Source organism: Hibiscus syriacus, unplaced genomic scaffold (assembly GCF_006381635.1).
Source record: "Hibiscus syriacus cultivar Baekdansim isolate YM2019G1 unplaced genomic scaffold, ASM638163v2 tig00111794_pilon, whole genome shotgun sequence".
In the NCBI taxonomy this organism is placed as follows: Eukaryota; Viridiplantae; Streptophyta; class Magnoliopsida; order Malvales; family Malvaceae; genus Hibiscus; species Hibiscus syriacus.
In genome coordinates, this window is record NW_024063180.1 from 401,321 (window position 1) to 424,496 (window position 23,176).

General features: G+C 35.5%; 2 protein-coding genes and 1 pseudogene across 2 annotated transcripts; 1 reads left to right on the forward strand and 2 right to left on the reverse strand.

Annotated features, from left to right (window-relative positions):
* Positions 1-353: 353 nt before the first annotated feature.
* Positions 354-1,576, reverse strand: LOC120170820 (FBD-associated F-box protein At4g10400-like). Its single transcript, XM_039178683.1, has 2 exons — positions 818-1,576; positions 354-473 (listed from the first exon to the last, which is right to left on the reverse strand). The coding sequence occupies exons 1-2, from the start codon at positions 1,574-1,576 to the stop codon at positions 354-356; spliced, it is 879 nt and encodes a 292-aa protein (XP_039034614.1).
* Positions 1,577-10,344: 8,768 nt separating this feature from the next.
* Positions 10,345-14,017, forward strand: LOC120170860 (probable alpha,alpha-trehalose-phosphate synthase [UDP-forming] 7). The gene is made up of 4 exons (XM_039178706.1): positions 10,345-10,420; positions 10,616-12,733; positions 12,831-13,104; positions 13,270-14,017. Exons 2-4 carry the CDS (start codon positions 10,746-10,748, stop codon positions 13,552-13,554), a joined length of 2,547 nt encoding a protein of 848 aa, XP_039034637.1. The 5' UTR covers positions 10,345-10,420; positions 10,616-10,745; the 3' UTR covers positions 13,555-14,017.
* Positions 14,018-14,699: 682 nt separating this feature from the next.
* On the reverse strand, positions 14,700-16,003 carry LOC120170821 (annotated as a pseudogene).
* Positions 16,004-23,176: the final 7,173 nt, after the last annotated feature.

Sequence of the window (23,176 nt, forward strand, 5' to 3'; positions counted from 1 at the left end):
TTTGTAGTCCAACGGTTAGGATAAGTGCATTCCAAGCAATAACGCAATTTTTCTTATTGAATTTTTTCTACTTGGAACTGGCCATGCATATGATGCAGTGACAGCTTTACTTGTAGGCGTCAGGTTGTTTAGCTCAACTTCATTTTTCTTTTACTCTACTAGTTTATTTAGAAACTATGCACATAAAAGTTAAGAAAAGAATAAGGGTTTTAATATACGATGTATATTCAATTTTACATTGAGTCTGGATTCTTTCACAATCCTTGCCTCTGTTTCTTCAAATATTTTCTTATTGTTATAACAATGCCCTATCATCAGTTTCTTCAGAACCAGTGCATTCTTCAAGAAATATTTCACACTTCCCATTTCTCTCCTTCCATCAAGTCCGTCAATTTTAACCGTGTCAAGCTTCCTGTATAAAACATTTTCGGTAACAAATTCTCCTGTAAACTATCATCACAGTACTGAAATTCCTGTAATAAACAGTAAAAGTATCAATTAGATCAATATAAAAATATTATAAATTAAACTCGATTCGAGTCGAATCTATGTATAATATTAACAAATATAGAGTACCAAGATGGACGTAACTTTTCGAGAACTAAAGAGACCAACTCAGGTGAATGCGTCAACAAGAGTGACAAAGCTTGAGGGTCATACAAATGCATCCTAGCTTTAACCCAAGATGCGTCAAATTTGTCCATAATAACGGTCCATTCACATTATTACTGTTGTAAATTTCATTCTGCAACACCATACATTAAATTAAAATCTGCAAAATTAGATGAAAACGTTAAATCAAATTTCTGAGGCTTACCTTGTTGGTGAATAAGGTCATTTGCTTTACTATACCGGAGACTGAGTTCAAAAGATCAAAGGTGACTTGAGAATTGTATTCACGGGTTCTTCTAAAATCAACAATGCATGCAGAAGACAAGGATAATACACGATTTGAATCACCATCTTCATGTATCCTACTAGGTTTAATGTGGTATTTTATGTGTAGTTGCTTGACCATAACTGTGGGTGTGGATATGTCAGATAGAACGTAGCAACGTTCGATATTAAAAACTTTAAAGCGAGGGCAGCCACAGAGAAGCTTGTTCAATGTGTTACCGCCGAAGATGGAAATCGATTTAAGTCGGAGGGTCTTAAGACACGGGAAGAACACACAAGTATCACTGGGAATTTCGTCGATAACGATTCCACTGGACAATCTTAGACTAGTAATTTTTCGACATGAAAAGATAGTAGGAGATAAATCAACAAGATACCCCTCGGCTAGATAAATATCCAACACTTGGTGATTAGAACAACTTGATGCCGTAGAAGAATCGATACACTTAGAAATCAGAGATTCCTTGCATGGAAGATTAATACACCAAAGACGAAACTTTCGGAGGATTGCCAAGTTTTGATGGTACTTGAAGGCATTTTCAATGATTGTCCCAAAAATCAAGAGTGGGGACTGACCTCCATAAGTATCGATATCTTGTACATAGCTTAATCTTATGGAATCATGAGATTCAAGAAAAGAAAAAATGTGGCAGAGAAGCTCATCGGGCAAATCGCTCATCCTGTATTAATTTGTTGATCAAGGTTAGGTAGCTATGACTTAGAGAGAGGGTTTATATTATATTTGTATTAATTTAGAATTTAGAGTTTAAATAGTATTCCTGAAAAAGTCAATTTTGAGTATTCAAAAAGACTTCGGTGCATTTTCTTTTAATATAATTTATTTATTTTAATTAAAGATTAAAAAACGATGTAAAAGAGTTAAATATAACTATATTAAAAAATAATTGCCAAACTATATATATATATAATCATAATCTAACCCTACCTGTTTTTAGTCGTACCTAGCAAACCTTCATCAACAATGGCCAATGCTGAGGCCTCCGCCGCCACTAAAGTCGAAGAGGGAACCGTCGATAGGATGTGCTATTTGCTGCCACATTTTTTCTTTTCTCATCAATCCATAAGATCAAGCTTTCTATCCTCAAGATATCGATACTTATGAAGTTCAGTCCCTACTCTTAATCAATGGGACAATCATTCTACGAAAGGTAGCTTCCAAAAAGTCATGGAACATGCCTTGAAGTTTCATGAAAACTTGGCAATCATCCGCAAATTTCATCTTCGGTGTTCCAGTCTTCTATCCAAGGAGTCTCTGATTTATAATTGGATCGATTATGCTACAGCGGCAAGTTGTTCTAATATTAGTCTACCCGGTAAGTATGATGTTGATTTATCTCCTACAATCTTTTCATGTCGAAAACTCACAAGTTTAATATTGTCTGGCGGAATCGTTACCAACGAAATTCCAACCGATACTCGCGTGTTCTTCTCATTCGATTTCCATACTCGGTGGCAACACGTGAACAGGCTTCTCTCCGGCAGCCCTCGGTTTCAAATTTTTTCGATTATATATTGCTATGTTTTATCAGACATGTCCACACCGACGTTTAACATCCATAAACTATACATAAAATACGACATTAAATATCCATGTCTTCTGCAATCATTGCTGAAGTTGATACTTATAATTGCAATGCTCAAATCACCTTCTACCTTTTGAGGTCAATCTCTGGTATGGTACAGCAGATGTGGTTATACAAGTTCAACGTAAGTCTCAGAAATTTGGTTTAACGTTTATATCTAATTTTGTAGATTTTAATTTTATGTATAATGTTGCAGAATAAATTTTTCAATAGTAATTACGTGAATGGACCTGTACTTTGGCCAAATTTGATTCATCTTGAAGCTCTAATAATTATTTGTATGATCCTCAAGCTTTGTCTCTCTTATTGGCACATTCATCTACTTTGATTTCTTTGGTTCTCGGAAAGGTACGCCCATGAACGTAGATTTTGGTGTTCCATATTTTATGGTTAGTTCACATGTTAATATTATACATAAATTCGACCAATGATACCTTTATATTAATCTAATTAATATTTTTACTAGTTGAAGGATTTGTGATATTCTAGTAGAAGATGTTCGACGAGCATCAATGAGCACCACTAACGATGAGTACTATTAATTTAATGTATAAAAATTAAAAATTTAAAAGGGCTCAACATATAATTATAAATTAGTTGAAAATTTAAAGATAAATTATTTAAAATAAAGGGTAAACTGTAACAATGACCACCTAACTATTGTCCATTTTTTATTTTGATCATCATTTTTTTAAATTTTGTCAATCAGATCACTCAACTATTTAAATGCATTCACTTAAGTTACTTGTCGTTAATATTTAAAGGGAAAGTTGATGCACCAGTTAAATATTTGGTATAATTACACATTTTATCACTATTACTTATATATTCTATCAGTTTGGTCTTAATTTCAGTAAATTAAAATAAACTTAACCCTCAAATCAATTGGTGTCATGTGTCACTAGTGCCAAATATAATGACATGTGTCACCATCCAATTGGATGATTAAATTTATTTTAATTTATTTTAAATTTGATATATTTTCTCACCAATTAGAGGATGAAATAGAATTTTGGGCGCTTAAATAATGCTTAGGGGAATCAAACCTGGGGTTCCTAAGTTAAAGAAGAAAGACCCAACGATTAAGCCAAGTAGTTATTTGGTTCAAATTTGACTACATATATTATATATGTTGTTTATTAGTCTAAACTTAAATTCTTAATTTTATATATCTTAACTTAAATTCACATATTAAATTAACTTTACATTAAATTTTTCAGTAAAAAATTAATTTTACATTATAACATTAAAAAAATATTTTTTATCTTAACTTATTAAATATATTTTATTCTTATTTTAATTTAAAAATATATTTTAATATCATCTTAAACTAAAAAAATATAATTTATTCTTATCTTAACTTAAATATTTATATTTTATTCTGATAATATTTTCAATTTAAGAAAAAATATAATATATTTTTTGTATTTAAGATAAAAATAAAATATATTTTTGTAGTTAAAATAAAAATATATTTTTAAGTTAAGATAAGAATAAAAGATATGGTTTAAGTTAAAATAAGAATTAATTATATTTAATAATTTAAGGTGAGAATAGAATATATTTAATAATTTAAGTTAAGAATATAATTTATGTAATAAGTTAAGATAAAAAAAAATGGATGTCCCTTTTTCCCATATATATGGGGTAAGGGGGAGGTAAGATAGTAGGCTACCCCCAACACTAGATTGAGAGCAGCTTCCGTAAGAGATTTCCGAATTATGAGTTAAGATAAAGACTAAAAAAATATTCTTAAGTTAAAATAGGAATAAAATATATTTTTAGGTTGAGAAAAGAATAAAATATATTTAATAGGTTAATAAAAAAATAAAATACATTTTTAATGTTAAGATGTAAAATTAATTTAACATATGTGTAACGCTCTGAATCCCTGATTAGTAGTTTGGACTAAACCGGAAGTGTTTAGAATCTTCACTCATTTAAAATCTTCACTTTTCTTGAAAGTTGTAAGATAAAGGTATAAACATGATTAAACGTTAATTATATAAAATTATAAATTTACAACCTTAACCCATATACATGCTTATATACGAGTTATAGATGTCACATCAATCGTATAATTTTTTTTGTTACAGAAAGTTTAGGTTAGGTGGCTCCTCCAATCCAGAGTCAGGGCATATCTAAACCCCAATTGAGATTTACTTAGAATTTACAGATTGCACATCAAAAGTGGCGGTGGTGAGATTCAAACTTGACCTTACAAGCTCAAATTCCTGAATTCAATAAAAAAATCGCATAAAATTTTTACTATTAAAAATAGTGAAACTTTGTTACTTTAAAATTTTCAAATCACATTTCTTTAGTTTAAATCTAATAATCTTGTAAAATCATAATTTAACATTTTAATGTTAAAATCTTATTCGTTTTTAGGCGGCCAACTTGCAATTCAAAACTGTTTTATACCATAAATAATGTTGCCTAAAACTGTCTAATTTAAAAATCAACTAACTAATTTTTAAAACATGAATTTTAAAATACTATTCATTATTTCTACTTATTATACTTAAAATTTCTATATTTAAAATATTTGCAACCTAAATATATTTCATATCATAGCAACTAAACACTCTATAATATACATGCCACTATATAATTAAAAAGGAACATTGTATGATGTCCGACGTCTTTACCGATTCTAGAGGTAAATTCGATTCCTCATAAATGATGCTGATATGCTCCCTATTTTTCCATTTCGCTTGTACTTATATGTGAAACACTTATACGCTAAGTTTTCACTTAGTAAGGTAATCAAGTATTATTAATAAAACATTTAACGTAAATACAATTTGTATCATAAAAAATAATGTTAAAACATATAAAATTAAACTATTCAAAAATATTTTGCTTGTAGAACATATAAAAGAAAATCAAGTATCTTGTAACCTTTATTACCTTCTAATTCGTTTAACTTGTGCTTTTCATATTTAAACCATATAAAGTCACATTAATTTGTACTTTTCATTATTTAAATCATATAAATTCACATTAACTCGTATTTTTCATTATAGCCAAATGTATTATAAATGAGAATATCGTGTACGTGAGTCTCACTGAATGTACGTGTTATAATGCACTTAAAAGTGCCTGTAGATTTAGTATTTCACTCGAAAGTGCCTCATAAATTGCCCCATAGGTGTCATATAAACATGTATCATATAGTCACTCCACCTCATGAATGTCATTTGTACCTCACACTCTTAATATATACACATTGGCTTTTATATAAAAAAATCATATAGCATTCCTCATAAAAACTCATCAATATATACGAATAAAATAAAAATCTTATAAAACTATATATTGGACAATTCATGTCCGAGAAATGCCATATAAAAATACATTGAGTAATTCATACTCAAAATGTTTAAAAACATTTAATATATGTTAATATAAAAAATATATCATAAAATAATTTAAATATTTTTTATTCGAAATTATTTGAGGTTGGCTCATCGCAAGCCATCCTCGTGTCATTTATAAAATAAAAAAGTTACACTCACCCGATGCCTCGCTAAAGCTTACTATTAAGATCACATTCACCTTTGTATTATATCCTTTTATCTGGTTTACTTTGACTTCGATTACGATCACAAATTACACATTCGTCAATCTGACATATAAACAATTTCAACATATATAATTACTTATGCTAATATAATAAATTTGAATTCAAATCAAATTTATAAAAACGCTATAAATGCACATTCATTACTAATTTCCTATTAAACCCAAATCGACCTTAACTTTATCAAATTGTCTTTTCAAGTCCTTTAATAAATCACTTATCGCAATAATTCATCAAACTTTTCAATATTTCACTTTTAATCACTAGCTTTCTCAATACTCACAAATTTATCCAACTTTTCGAAAACCTTGCCAATTAATCCTTTAATATTCACTTTAATCCATATCAATCATCATTCACATAAAACTTCCCAATTAAAACATTAACATTGCACTTTTCCAATTTCACCACTAACTTTTCAAAAACTTAAAAATTGATCCCTAGGAATTATTCAAGTTTCCAAATCAACTCAAATTCAACATTCTAACATTCTAGTCATAATTTCCAGCATAATACATTAACTTCCCACATTTGCATTTAAATCCTTTAATTTCTTAATTCTTGCAAAAAGGTCCATAAAACTTAACCGAACTTCAAATTGATCCAAAACACAATTCCAAGCTCCTAGGATAATTTCTATAACCATTATAAGCCCTTGGGAAATTTTTGCAAAATTTTTCCGTAGTTATTTCTTGATGGCCGAAAATTTAGGAATTAATTTCCCTTAATCTCAACTTTGATTCCAACATGAATTCATCATCTAAAATTTATTTCCATTCAATTCTAATCATTCTCAATCAATTCAACACCAAAAAAAATCAAATTCAACATTTTCCATAATTTCCTTATAGTGGCCGGATCACTAAACAAGTCTCTATAATTGTTTCCAAGCAATTTTCATGCTTGATTCTAACTCTACAACACTCCTAATATCTTAATCCAACCTTATTTCATTGAATTCGCATCTCCCCTTCATCCACCATAATCACCAATTTCACAATCCGAATATAAAAACATGAAATAATTATACCAACTTGTAGAGAATTTAGTGTAAGAAAAATTTCTATTTCACATCCAAATCTAATTAAAAAGGATCAAAAGTGAAAAAAATAAAACTTCCTAACCTTCAATGGAGACCCACGGGCGCAATGGGGGAGGAAGAAGACTTCTTGAGTTTTCTTTGAAAAAAATCTTGATACACTTGGCATTTAAACAAATTAAACATTTTAGTCCAAAAGTCAATTTTACCCTTAATGAATCTTGATAATTACCTCCATGGCATCCTTTTATCTCCATTTTAATATCATTAAATAAATATAAAAATATTATTTACTAATTTTCATCTTTTCCCTTCTAATTTTCCAAAAATTCAATTTAGTCACTAAATTTCAACTTTCTCACTTCCGATTTGATTCGATTATTTGAATACTTCACCGAATTTATCGCTTAATAGCTCTTTACACAAATTTTGGATCGAATTCTAAATTTCATAGAGAATCCATTCTTAAAGATGAACTTTTATTTATGAAAATAAAATTTCTATTTGTGAAAATTACCACTTGGTCCTTGAACTTTTCTCAAATTTCTACTTTGGCACCAAACTTTTGAAATTTATATTTTGATCACTTGTCAAAATTTTGGGTATTACATATAAATAATCGTTTAAACTCTTCAGTGCTTGACATAAATAAATAGTGTATGGCCTCAAAAAGAATCTAATCATACGCTTAGATTCAACCCGTGTAACCTAAGATAAAAGAACAAACAAGCAAAAGAAATGGGCATTATTTAGCTCATATCAGAAACATAGTTGGTTCAAGTGGTAAGTAGTTTGATATTGTTTAATTAATGTTTCAAGTTGAGTCATTATGTATACAGAAAATCCTCACTAGGAGAGTAACCTACCAAAACTAGGTATTCGTCCCGGATCAATGTAAATTAATTAAGACTAAACCTTTAGAGGTTAACAAAAAAAAAATGAAGTCATCATTAATGCCTTCAAACCACCAAATTTTCTTGTTAAAATCAGAAAGCACGAAATTGGAACATTGGAGACATCTCCCCCTAGCCACAAGCACAATGCGTAGATTGTTGTTTTGTCGTTTCGTTTTGTTTCATTTTCATGTCTGTCTTTTACTGCTTTAATCTATGCCATTGATGAACGTTTACATAGTTGGGTTTCACAAGCACTTTGTCCTTAGCTTTCTTGCTGGAAATACCTGTTTAATTTAAGTACAATTACCACATTTTGTCACGCGGGTTTTATCTTTTAAAATGTTGGGTCATTCAAGTTAGTTTGGTAGGTGGTCCTAATCAAAGGGATATGCTACATATTACATAAACTAAAACAAATTGGATTAGTAGAAAAATGGGTATGCTTTTAGTTGGTAATAATTTTGTTCGGACCATTCAATTCGAATTTGGAGTTTTAAATTGAATAGACCGAATTGATGAAATTAGGAGAATCGTTTATTTCTATTTTTCATTTGTTTTTCCTATAATAAAATGATGACATGAGATTAGAGACCGTCCGTACGTTGAATGGATTGAATTGATGAAACTGAGAAGATCATTGATTCTTACTTTTCATTTACTTTTTTTAATAAGATAGCAACAAGTGTCATCATTTTATTGAATGTTTAATTTTATTAAATTATTTCAAATTGAAATGAGGATCAAATTGATAGTACTTTTAAATATTGAGAATTTATTGAATTATTTTAAATTGTGACTGATTTGATAGAATGTATAAATTTTAGAGATTAAAATTGTTATTATATCATGTCACTCCATCATCTTCGTTAAGTTAATAGTCAAAATAAACTATAAGTGATCAAAATAGAAAGAAAATGTAACATTAGGTGTGATCAAAAGATACTATTGGATAATCAAAGTATAGATACATGAACAAATGAGGTACCGAATAGGCAGTCACGTTTTTATATGAAAACACATCAATGAGAATAAATTTATGGAATCAAAAGTAGAAGGATTGAATTTTGAACATGTAGAAAATAGAGGGATTGGAACTATAATCAAACCGTAATTTAGTTAAGGCATGATATCAAAATTATCCCTCAACGTTTACCAAAATGATATTTTACCCCATTCTAATTTTAGAGCATTTTGGCCCCAACATTTCATTTTCAGGCAAAAAGACCCTTAACATTTGACAGAATAATCACTTTGCCCTTTATTTTTTTGTCGGGACATTTTAGCCCTCAATATTTCATTTTAGGTCATAAAAATCTCCTATTTTTAAGCATTAATCGTGTATTAATTAATGATTTTCATCATTTTTTAATTGTAATGGTTTTCATCTTTAAAGGAAATTTTTTTATTCCAAAATAAAAGCGTTGGGGTCAAAATATTTTAAGAATAAGAATAAATGTTAAAATAACTATTTAATAAATATTGAGACTATTTTTGGCATGTTATTATTACTTTGCTTCCATTCCCCAAACATATTCAACAAAACAAAAGAACCACTAATTTGTTCTGATCATAACCAGCTTAGATGGTGTTTGGTCACACCTGCATTAATATTTTATAAACCCCACCCTTTCTGTGTAATTTCAATTCTAGCCCCTAATTTCTCATTCAATTCCTAATTCCAATCCCTATAGCCTCACAACGTGGCAAACTCCCAAAGGGTGAAAATGACATTTCATATCAAGATAAAAAGGAAAGAAAGAAGAAAAAAGCTTGTTTCCGGTCCCAGAGATCATAAGCAGAACGCGGCGAAAAAAAGAGGGAAAATAGGTCATCCAATCATGTCTCGCCACCTCATCATTATGACTTCAGCAATGATGTCATTTATTTCCATGTCATCACGCTCTCCACCTCATCCGTAAAAACACTCTAGTCCCGATTACGTGGCGATTTCCGTGAAACCGGGGGTACGTTCGAGCATTACGGCGTACCACAGATATTCCAATGATTCAGCGCCACGTAAGGTAGTTGCTACGTGTCCAAACAAAAGTGGTTACGATACTTTTTTGGTAAGATGACGCGTGGGGCCGAAGGGTAGCAGTGGAACAGACACGTGTCGATGTCGCCTATCGGACACGTAAGCGGATACCTCGGTAGTAGGGAGAAAGGGCGCGTGATGTGAAAAACTCAACAATGCCAGCTGGCATTACTGGGTTGCCTGCTGTCCGACCTTATCCTCTTGCTTTTTATATTCCAAAACTTTGTATAATATAAAGGGAGAAAAAAAAGGGATTGTAAATGTGGCTCTTTCAGATAAAGAGAGGAGCAGAAACAAACCCTAAAATTTTCATATTTGCATCCAAAGGTTCATTAAAAAACACCAACTTTGTGCTTGCGAAGGGTAAGTTTAGTTTCAAAGTTTCGAGTTTTAATTTACTCCCATTGTTTTGGATTCATCTAATTGAAAAAAGTTCATCTTTTTAGTGTAATTTTGATTATAATATTAGTTTGTGTATTCTTCTTGGATCTTATTTATTCATGGATTTTTTTTATGTCATTCATGTAAAGATGACATCTTTGCTGATACTCAATGCAGATCATGTCAAATTGAAAGAGTGTTTTTGGAAGTTGAACAAAAAAAACCTCTAGGGGTCTTTTTGTTTATAGTTTTAGGATCTTTGTTGATTGATTCTTGTTGAGGTTAGTAACTAAAGTAGTTGGTAAAGATGATGTCGAGGTCGTATACCAATCTTTTAGATCTAGCGTCCGGTAATTTCCCGGTGATGGGTCAGCCTCGTGAAAAGAAGCGGCTGCCGCGGGTAATGACTGTTCCCGGGGTTATTTCGGAGCTCGATGATGATCAGGCTAATAGTGTTACCTCAGATGCACCGTCGTCGGCTATTCAAGATAGAATTATTATTGTAGCTAATCAACTCCCGGTTAAAGCTAAGCGCAGGCCGGATAATAAAGGGTGGAGTTTTAGTTGGGATGACGATTCGTTGTTGTTACAGTTGAAAGATGGTTTGCCCGAAGAAATGGAGGTTTTGTATGTTGGTTCTTTGAAGGTCGATGTCGATCCCATTGAACAAGATGATGTTTCACAGGTTTTGTTGGATAAATTCAGGTGTGTCCCGGCTTTTCTGCCGTCGGACATTTTGACAAAGTTCTATCATGGTTTCTGCAAGCAGCATTTGTGGCAGCTTTTCCATTACATGCTTCCGTTTTCTGCCAATCACGGAGGCAGGTTTGATAGGTCTTTATGGGAGGCGTATGTTGCTGCGAATAAGATCTTCTCTCAAAGGGTGATCGAGGTTATAAACCCTGAAGATGATTATGTTTGGATACATGATTATCATTTGATGGTGCTGCCGACATTCTTGAGAAGAAGGTTTAATAGATTGAGAATGGGATTTTTTCTACATAGTCCGTTCCCTTCGTCCGAGATATATAGGACCTTACCTGTAAGGGAAGAGATACTGAAGGCACTATTGAATTCTGACCTCATTGGTTTTCATACTTTTGATTATGCTCGGCATTTTCTGTCTTGTTGTAGTCGAATGTTGGGCTTGGAGTATCAATCGAAGAGGGGTTATATCGGGTTGGAGTACTATGGAAGGACGATTGGGATAAAGATCATGCCTGTTGGGATCCACATGGGGCAGATTAGGTCTGTATTGAGTCTTGCGGATAAGGAGTGGAGAGTAGCGGAACTTAAACAACAGTTTGAAGGAAAGACCGTATTGCTCGGAGTTGATGACATGGATGTCTTTAAGGGTATCAACTTGAAGCTGTTGGCCATGGAGCAGATGCTGAAACAGCACCCGAAATGGCAAGGAAGAGCAGTTCTGGTACAGATTACAAACCCTGCTAGGGGTAGAGGGAAAGATCTAGAGGAGATACAGGATGAAATTGAGGAGAGCTGCAAGAGAATAAGCGATACTTTTGGTCAGCCTGGTTATGAACCGATTGTCTTAATTGATAGACCAGTATCCCTTTGTGAAAGGTTTGCATATTACACTATAGCCGAGTGTGTTGTAGTCACTGCTGTGAGGGATGGAATGAATCTTACTCCTTACGAATACATTGTGTGCCGGCAGGGAGTGCCTGAATCAGAATCTTCCACTGAATCAAATGGACCAATGAAGAGCATGCTAATTGTATCGGAGTTCATTGGCTGCTCTCCCTCGCTCAGTGGTGCAATTCGGTTAAATCCTTGGAACATCGAATCAACTGCCGAGGCCATGAACGAGGCAATCTCCATGGCTGATGGTGAGAAGCAGTTGTGCCATGAGAAGCATTATAGGTATGTTAGCTCACATGATGTAGCATTCTGGTCACGAAGCTTCTTCCAAGATATGGAAAGGACATGTAAAGATCATTTCAGAAAACGTTGTTGGGGGATCGGTTTGAGCTTTGGATTCAGAGTGGTAGCCCTCGATCCCAACTTCAGAAAGTTGTCTATTGATCACATTGTATCTGTGTATCTAAGGTCCAAAAACAGGGCTATACTATTGGACTATGATGGAACGGTTATGCCCCAAACGTCACATAACAAGACGCCAAGTGCAGAGGTTATCTCGATAGTAAATGCGCTCTCTAATGATACCAGGAATACAGTCTTTGTTGTAAGTGGAAGAGGAAGAGAAAGTTTAAGCAAGTGGTTTTCTCCGTGTAAGAAACTGGGAATTGCAGCTGAACATGGTTATTTCATGAGGTATACTGTTTTTGTTTTTCCCTATTTTTTTTGGCCTTTGTTCCGGTTTAGTGCTTCTTGAATATGTGGACTTACTTTGAAGTTGTTGATATTCCAGGTGGTCTGCTAATGACAACTGGGAAATTTGTGGGCAGAATAGTGAATTCGGGTGGAAGCAAATAGCCGAGCCTGTTATGAAATTGTATACAGAGGCCACTGATGGCTCCAATATTGAAACGAAAGAGAGTGCCTTGGTCTGGCACCATCGAGACGCTGACCTGGGTTTTGGATCTGGTCAGGCGAAGGAGATGTTAGACCATCTCGAGAGTGTATTAGCAAATGAACCTGTGTCTGTGAAAAGTGGCCAGTTTATTGTTGAAGTAAAACCACAGGTATTTTACATGGGTTTTGATTTCCGGTTTTCAAATTGTTGCAAACTGATTTAATCCATTTCTTATTCCAATGATTATGAGTGCATCTGTAGGTGATCTAATGACATTGTCATTGTTGTTTATACGAATGCATGATATCGAATCAACTATTTATTGTTCTTTTAGGGAGTAAGTAAAGGTGTGGTAGCCGAGAAGATCTTCGCAACCATGACCGAGAGGGGAAAGCAGGCTGATTTTGTTCTCTGCATAGGCGACGACAGATCCGATGAGGAGATGTTTGAGATCATCAATAGTGCCATTTCCGGCGGTGTTCTCTCCCCAAATACATCTGTTTTTGCCTGCACGGTTGGCCAGAAACCTAGCAAAGCCAAGTATTACTTGGATGACCCGGCGGAGGTCATAAACATGCTTGAAGCTTTGGCAGAAGCTTCAGACCCTGATTCTTTTTGAAACATACTCTATCACTTCAACATCGAATTCAGGGCCTGTTATCCGTTTTGGCCAGTCAGGAAGAATGCCATGGTTGGCCTATTGAAAACAACATTCTGTGTGTGACCAACTGTCGTCCAGGCATCGATGAGGAGGAATTCCATGGGTTGATTCATGGAGACAAGACAGGGAACTGAAAGAAAAAAAAAACCATGGAAAAACTGCTTACCATCACATGCATGAACTTTGTTACTAAATATATCCTTTGTGCAGTGACTAACATGAGGGTAACATAGAGGATGTGTGTATTGAATTGCAGTACAACCAGAGAAGTATATCATTTATTTCACCCAACATATATATATCTAAGTTTTTCTTTCTGGTATAGCAAGTTTGCCTCAGCTGGTTGAAAATGTCATCCTGTTGAATGATCATATCCAAATGTCAAATTTATAAATATTTCACGAGTGTGTTTCTTTTTCTATTGGATCCATCTTCATTGAATCTGTAAATTTTGTGTTGGTATTTGCTACTGGTTTTTCTTATGTTTACCATTTGGTTTCTCAAGTCTTAAAACCAACTCTTCAAAAGTGCAAGTATATGAGGCAGTAAGTATATATTCACACATGCATGAGTATATACATACATACATGCACATGTATGTATATGTAAGAAATATGCGATTGTTCATGCATCATGGAAAAGGGAAACTTAGTTTAAAATTATATATATCCCAATGCGACTTGCAAATCTTGTGTATGATTTCTTTTAGACAAGTCAACATTTACAAAAACTGCATTCCACTACTAGTACTACTACTACATTCTTTTTCCTCTTGTATATAAACCTAATTTAAAAATACCAAGGAAAAGAAAGAAGAAGAAAACCACTGTTCTTGTCCCCCTTAAGGCCAAAACCTAGATGCTCCACTATCCCCTCGGGCATTGGGTCCACAAGCTGTTGCCGCTGCTAACAGACCTTATTTGACGCACCACTTCACGCTCCGCTTGGTCTGTCTCCGTAACATGGAAGATAACTGCAGTTCTCAAGTGGGAACTGAAGTTAAACTCACTTGAGGACAGCGCTTACCTCCCTCCGGGCGGCGCTAGTACCAGTCCGAGCGTGGATGACATTATCTCTACATGTTCCATTTAATGACCAAGTTACTATGCTTTTAAACTCAGCGGAGACAAGTAAACTTGGCTTTGTATCACAGTTTTACCGATCTTGAAGCCCGGAACCACCGTGAAACAAACTCTAAAACCAAAGATTTCGTTGCTGCTGATATTTTTGTCGCAAAAGAGTGATTCTTCACTCACATTTTCCATATAAACGTCGGAAAATCTACAATCCCTCTTCACCTGAAAGACTGAAACTTGTCCACTCATCGAAAACCCCAAGCAACACAGTAGCCAAAATCGCCATCCCATCTCTGCATAAGCTGTGAAAAAAGCCGTTTCTGGAAACCCGCCATTGATAACAACCTCCCTCTGGTTCAAGTTCCCAAAAAACGAGCACTCCATTCTAGGGTGAACAAGCTTTAGGTACTTGGCTATGGCGAACTTAAAAAAAGAAGAATCTGGGTTTTGAACTAGAAAACGTTTCGGCTAAACAATTTTCAGGCTCTTGAATTCATTGAAATATTGCTCCTTTGTGAGCCCGAAATCATGAGAAACGAAGCCTTCTAACATTGTTTTACACACAAAGGATTCAAAGACAAAGTATCGATGGCTTTGTTTTGCCAGAATGGTACCAGGCTCGATGTTTTAGCAGCTGCATAACATCCCATTTTGCTATCTCCATCTCCTTCATCATCAACCTCACGAAACTACGAACAGATTTCATCGTGAAGTGCAGAACTTGCACGGAATCACTTGGATTCAACGTTGTGAACTAGATGTTATCGAACATTGAGAGAAGCCCACTTTGGTTTAGTTTCTTCTCCATGGACTTCTTTAAAAAAGGTGCAATCTTTAAGCTATTTAAGGTGCAAAGCAATGTCTGCAACTTTTCTTTCGATATCAGATTCAAGCCTCTTGATTCTGATCTCGTAAGTGCGCATCAAGCTTTGTTGTTCTTGGATCTCGGCTAGCATCAAAGTGACTTGAGGTGAAACCTCAAGCTCCTGCTTTAAAAACTTGTGCTTCAGCTCCGAAAGAACTTTGAGTTGTTCCACGATGGCTTCATCGGCCGCTTGAAAGGCGTCGCTGTTGTAAGGGTGTTGAGCCAGTTGTAGCTCGGCGTAAGCAGCTTTAATGGAAGTGACACCGGCGAAAACCATGGCCACCAGAGTTTCCAAGGCAGCAACTCTTCGGTTAACATCGGAGCCGTCGTGGGAGCCATTTCCAATTCCATTGCTTGAAGCGATTTTTGTGGCGGTTCTTAGGTTGACGACCCTTTGGAAAGTTCTTGCTAGTTTGCTCTTATGGCTTCCATTGTTGAAAGCTGGTTTGGGTTGGATTGTTTCCATTGTTAAGCTTGAGCATAAAAAAAAAACAGAAGAACAAAAGTGAAGATTGGTATGTTTGAAAAACAACAAATGAACAAATTTGACTAACATATTGGTGGGGTTTGAAACAACATGCAAAAGGTGGGATTCAAAAGGCGAGAAATGAAGAAAAAGATGAACAACAACATGGTAGGGCCATGGATTTCCCTTTGTTTTAAGCCTAAAATGGTGAATCGAGGAGTTGCATTAACATTACCATGTTTTCTTTGGAACTACAAAAATGTATATCTGGTTGAATCCTAATCCTTATTTCTCTTTATGATCTATACCATGGTAAGTACAAGGGTTGGATTAAAATATTGGGTAAATTACTTGTTTGGTCATACACTTATTATTTAATTTTTGTTTGTCATCTAATTATTATCACAATTAACGTTACATCTTAATTTTATTTTGATAATCTAAATTATATAATAATTATCATCGATGTTGATTTGATATTTTTTATTTTTCATTGTTGGCATGATTAACTTATAATAACCCATTAGTATCATCTTTAGTTTTTTTAATGACAGATGATTAAAAAGAACTAAAATATAATATTAAGTATAATTTTGAAAAAGGTAACAGTTAAGTGATTAAAACATAAATTAAATTATAGAAGGATGACCAAATAGGCAACTGTTAGTATTGAAATTTGTTGATTGCACTCAATATAATGGAAAGGACAGTAGAGGTGGGGCAAGTTGCAAGAAAGATTCAGAAATTGTTGACTGCAGCAAACAATGACCATTCTAGGAACAACCACTCTATGTTTTATTTTATTAATTTTGGTAGATACGATTTTAAGGGTGTTTTTCCTGAAAAATCACCCTCTCATTTAATATTCTCGATCAGGTACCGTTTAGACTATATTTCTCTATCTAACACTCTTTATAGAAAGGCGCCCCTACATTGTGTTTTACGCTAATTTAGCACCACGTGGGATAAGGTGCGCCCCCTGCGACGCGCGTTGAGTTGGATACACGTGGCTAATGCGCGGCCCCTGGGTCGCGCCTTATGCCACATACAGGTATAGCGCGGGGCAGGGGCCGCGCCTTACCTTTAACATAATTATATTAGGCGCGGACCAGGGGTCCGTCTTAGCTTTATCTGATAATTATGTAAGGCGCGATGTAAGTACCGCGTCTTGTAGCTTTTCTCGGCTATAAATACCATTTCGTTTATGTGTAAAAATTTTATTGTGTTATATTTTCGTTCATATATTATTTATTTAATCATGTTTATTTCAGTTTTTTTTGCAGATATAATATTGCCGCACTTTTAAACTCAAAGAATGACGCGATTTTCAGCTATTGTTTATTATGACGGTGAAATTCGAGAAGATGAAACCGTCGTTGTTTTCGTATCAAATGAGCGTGTTAAAATATCATTCAAGAGAAACATAACTCTTGAGAAGCTGATAACGAATATTTCGAGAAAGATTCATGTTGGAAGTAGTAGAAGAATGTCGTCGTTGCAGTACAGATTTCCAACATCATTGTTGTCATTAACTTATACAACGTTCGAACTTCCGAACAATGATGATGTTGAAATGATGGTTGAAGCTCAAAGTAATTATTCAGACGTCGATATTCAGATATATGCAAATTTTGTTCAAGTGCGTGCTGTTCGGGGTTAATCATTAAGCTCCCACTATGGGCTTGCTGAACAAGTTGATCAAGTTGACAGCCCGACGATAGTAATGTGTAATGATTTTAATACCATAATGGAGAGACATTCATCCGTAACTCCTTACGATATGTACCGAGGTGGGTCGATGAACAATTTGTATGGCAACATCGCGTCCAGTTCAAGGGGAAGACATTCATCTGCAAATCCCTTTGACCTTAATATGGAGATGTCATCGACGTAACAATCTGTGCAGTTTCCATTTGACACGATGGCTTCAAGCTCTAGGGGGAGGCATTCGACTGCGAGCTTTTTTGATCTCAATGTCGATATGCCTTCTAGTTCAAGGGGAAGGCGTGCAAGTAGTAGGTTCTTCAACCTAAATGTGGAGAGCATGGAGGAACCATCATCTCCACCAGAAGAACCACTTCGTGAGCCTGGTGCGGATGATGCTGAGACTGGACTATTCATTCACCCAGAATCACTGCAATTCAACTCCGATGATGATGATGATGTAGATGAAGTTTCAGGAAATATGGCACAAACTGACCCTCCAGCACACATGTATAAAGCTGATTATGGTGCAATGTACAGGCCAGAATTTGCGGATATGCCTCATCTCGGTGACTATGGATATTACTCATCAATAATAATGGTGAGTTATCTTTAGGCATGGAGTTTTCAAGCAAATAAGAAGCTATGATGGCTATAAAAAAATTACAATATTCATAATTCTACTCAGTCCAGAGTCGACCGCTCGACGACTGAAAAATATGTATGCTACTATGCCCAACGCGAAAACGGATGCAATTGGATGGTTCGCGTATCGAAGAGGAAGAGGAAAAATAACATATGAGAACTAACAGTATACAACGATCCTCACACATGTTGTGTTGGAGGGGTCAACCAAGATCATCCCAACTTGGACTCTAAAATGATATGCCAAGCCATCATGCCCATGGTAAAAACAAGCTCTCATATAGTTGTTGCAGTGTTGATTTCAGCTATACAGTCGCAGTATGTGTACACTGTCTCCTATAAAAAAGCTTGGTTGGCAAAATAAAATGCCATTGTCAAACTTTATGGCAAATGTGATGCATCTTACAACGAACTTCCAGGTTGGTTTACGCCGGTGCGAACGTTGAATCCTGGGATAATTGTGGACTTCGAAACCTGCTATGCATACCATAATGATTGAGTTCTTCGCGATCGATGCCAATTCTACCAGGTTTTTTGGACTTACCCACAGTGCGTTAATGCTGTCAAATACTGCAAGCCTGTGGTCCAGATAGACGGGACTTTCTTGTATGGAAAATAAAAGAAGGTTTTATTATTTACAGTTGTCCAATATGACAATCGCAACATTCTTCCAGTTGCTTTTGCTCTTGTCGAAGGAGAAGATACAGATTCTTGGGCTTTTTTCCTCCGAAATTTACGTGCCCATGTTATCACGAGGGAAAAAATCTATGTCATTTCAGATCGCGGAGCTGGAATCAAAGCAACAATGGAGTGTTTGTGTCCAATGTGGCAACCACCCTTTGTCCAACATAGGTATTGTCTCCGACACATTGCTGCGAACTACCATGGAAGATACAAGAAGAATGATGAACATCAATTACTTGTGTGCATGGATAAGTGAAACTGATGTAGTTTGTTTTCTTTCGATCTTTTTGATCAGGTTAGTAAGTTATATATTTTTTGATCAGGTTACGAACTACTTCCTCGAACGTTTGAATCAATGCTTCAAGATTTGCGGGCGAAGAACGAGAAATGATACAATTATATCAGCCTCATCGATAAAGAAATGTGGACGAAAGCATATGATGGTGGATATCGATATGGACATATGACGACCAACTTGGCAGAGGCAATCAATTCAACCTTAAAGGGTGCATGTCACTTACCTGTAGCTGCTTTGGTAAAGACTATATATTTTTGTTTGGGGGCGCTTTTTACGAAGCTCGGGGGACAAGCTCAAACATGGATACAAGGCGGTCATGTCTATCACCCTAGATTAGTTGTAAATCTACAAAAAAAATTGATGCATCAAATGGAATGTCTATAACAAGCTTCTCTAGAAGGTATGAAATGTTTCATGTAAGAGAGTTGTTGCGGCCTCTTTAAGGGATTGAAGTTGTGTTGTTAAGAGTAAATCTAAGGGATAGAATGTGCGATTGCGGGTGTTTTCAAGCTCTGAAGTATCCATGCTCTCATGTGATAGCAGCTTGCTCGTATACACGTCAAGACTATAACCATTTTGTGAATCCCGTATACCTACTATATGAAGTTTTTAAGGTATACGAATTTGAGTTCCCCAATAGGTAATGACAAAGACCCTGATGAGGTTCAAGATTGGCTTCCGATTGTACCAAATCCGAGTTTATTGAGGGATTGTGGTCGTCCAAAATCCAATCGAATTCATTGTGTTATGGATATTCGAGAAAGATCTAGACATTACAGAAGATGTGGGCATTATAGAAACCCAGGACACACTAGAAAAACATGTCCACTTCTGTTGTTATCAAGTAACAATTGATGAGGAAATGATGTAGTTGTTTATCAAATAATAATTTAATTTGCATTTACTTCAAGTTAATGTTATTCGATAACTGCTGATGAAGATTAAAAAAATAATACAATTATACGAGATTGGACGTTGGCGTTATATTAACGAATAACTAATATTAATGATACAATAAGTATTAAATGGTAAATGATAACCAAATTACAATAACTAATATTAAATGGTAATAAACAAAATTAAGCAAAATAAATTAACAAAAACTCTAACAAATTTAACAAAATAAATTAAAATAAATCCAACTATATTAACGAATTAAAGTAAATTAAATGATAAATATAAAAAAATACAATAAAAAAGTCCAATAAATAACTAAATAAAAAGTACTAAATACAAATATAATAAAAAAATCTATCGATGCATGCGACACGAATGTGTTCCGCAGGGCGGTGGCTGTCGGTCTCGAGGAGGATTTCTTCGTATAATTAGTTGTGACTCCTCGCTGTCATCATCATCATCGTCGTCCTCGTCGTCGTCCTCATCCTAAGCAGCTAAATTTTGTTGATGAGGAGCTGATGACGATGAAGCACCTCCGTAGAATAAGGACCCTGGAGGTGTATGATTGACTACCCCACCGGCCTGCGAAAACTGGGAAAACTCATAAAACCCAGACATTGCTGAGTGTGAAAACTATACAGGAGGCGTCTATGTTGCGGCCATGGGTAATGAGGATGAACCCGCCAAATATCCAGCATATGAACCCTAAGTCAGATCTGCAAACATAGACCATAGTAGCCTTCCAGAGGGGTCATATAACTCTGTGACGGTGGCGGCGGCGGGGTCATAAAACCAGCTGATGGTGGTGGCGGCGACATCGGGTAAGGAAATGACGGTGGTGGCATCGGGTAAGGGAATGACGGTGGCTGCTATGAAGGTCTTGTTGGTGCAGTTGAGGATGAACCGGAAGCACTTGCTCTCCGTCCACGAGTAGGGGGACGATAGTGGTGTGTCAGTGAACGTCTCTGTCGACGTCGTGGAAAGGTCTGCCCTCGTGCATCATCGGAAAGCAGAAACGGTTTCCCGTTACTGTTGAACCACTCATAATAACCATCAACAACCATCAAGAGGTCATAAAAAATGGGCTCTCTACGGGGAAGGCACCGATGTCGATCCTTCCACAACACGACCCACTCATGATGCCTCACCAGCCAATCTGTATCTGTCTTGCCACGTTTATCTGTGCTATGCAACTCATCCATATTGTGAGGTACTTCTGGAATTGGTTGAAAACAACCAAATTGCTGGAGCACGCGATCAGTGGAGTGCCACTTGACGGTCGCATAACAGATCAAAGGGACCATCGTCATCCAAACTTCTGATGGTCCCCTCAACTCAAGTGGGATCACCGCCCTCACATCATCAGTATAATATGTCACCCATTCAAACTAAAACAAATATATATAATTTTTTATCAAAATAATAATTTAATTATATAACTATGATCTAAAATCAATTTTTAAACATTAAAATTCATACCTCTGTGTCAGCCTTCTGATCGATGAGCACCCTAATTTTTTCTAAATCATCAGGTAGCTCCTGATGATTTTTCCTATCAGTAGACCACCTATTTGAGGAAAAAAATTATTATACGCTGTATAAAATGATTAATATACGAAATAAATTTTACAATTACCTCAAGAGTAGCGAAAATACGAATTGGTTCTTCACAACGGGACATAAAAAGGGCAATCGATACCATGCCCAAGACTGCAGCAGCAAGAGACATCCGCCGATAGCATTATGCCTGTAGTCAGTGGCTCGACATATCTCCCTGTACAAGAAAACCAAATTTTCGAGCTCCAACTGAGTGATCTGGCCAGATGAAAGTCGTCAAGGTGTCGCAACCACATGCAGTGAACTTGGTTGCGCGATTTGTCTGTCATCAACAACCCTCCTATCAGCTGCAGTATGTATGCTCGTGCATACATTTTAACTTCATCCTCAGACGCGTCCTCGCTCAACTCCCCAAAATTGGCATCTAACCAATTTAACGGTATCCGACCACCGTTAAAATTTTCCGGGACACGTCCTAGATTTTCCCGACATAAAGAAGTCTAGGAACCCTGCGCGATCCCTGATATCACATCTCCATCCATCGAAGCCCCAGGTGCATAGCAACATCCTCAAGTGTAATCGTGCACTCTCCATACAGAAGATGGAATATGTGGGTCTTCGGCCTCTACCGCTCTACTAAGACAGAAATAAGGTCTGGTTCTATCTTACAGTGACCCTGATATCTACTTGTGTAGCCGAATCCAACCTCTACTAAATACGGCAAGATACGACTATGTATCACTAACTTAAGATTCCTAATAAAAGGATCTAATACACGGTCATTCTCCTAAAATTAAATAATTACAAAAATTAATTCTTAATCTAATAATCATGCATTAAATAAATCAACAAATTATTACTAATAATTTAAATTAAATTAAACATTAAAATGTTATCGTATCAGCAAAGTGTCGAGATATATGATTTTCATCCAAGCGAAGTAGACCGCCTTCCATTTTATATCTATAAAAAAATTAAATAAGTAAAATATTAAATAAATTTAATATTTAAATATTTAAATACAAAATATTAAAAATATAATAAAATATACCTTAGAGAGAGATTATAGAGAAGTTGAGAGAAATTAAGAGAATTTGGTGTGATGAAAGTGATTGAGGATGGGGGTATTTATAGGGAGGATTGGGGGTATTGAAGAGTCGGGGTAGGTGTATAATTACACCTAAGGCGCGGCGCAGGGGGCGCGCCTTCCTGACACGTGTCAGATTTACAGGTAAGGCGCGACCCTTGCACGGTGTAATTACACACCTACCCCGCGCTTTACACACGTGTATCCATGTCAGCATAAGGCGTCGCAGGGGGCACGCCTTACCCCATGTGGCGCCAAATCAACGTAAAGCGCGTTGCAAGGGGCGCGTCTTTCTGCAAAG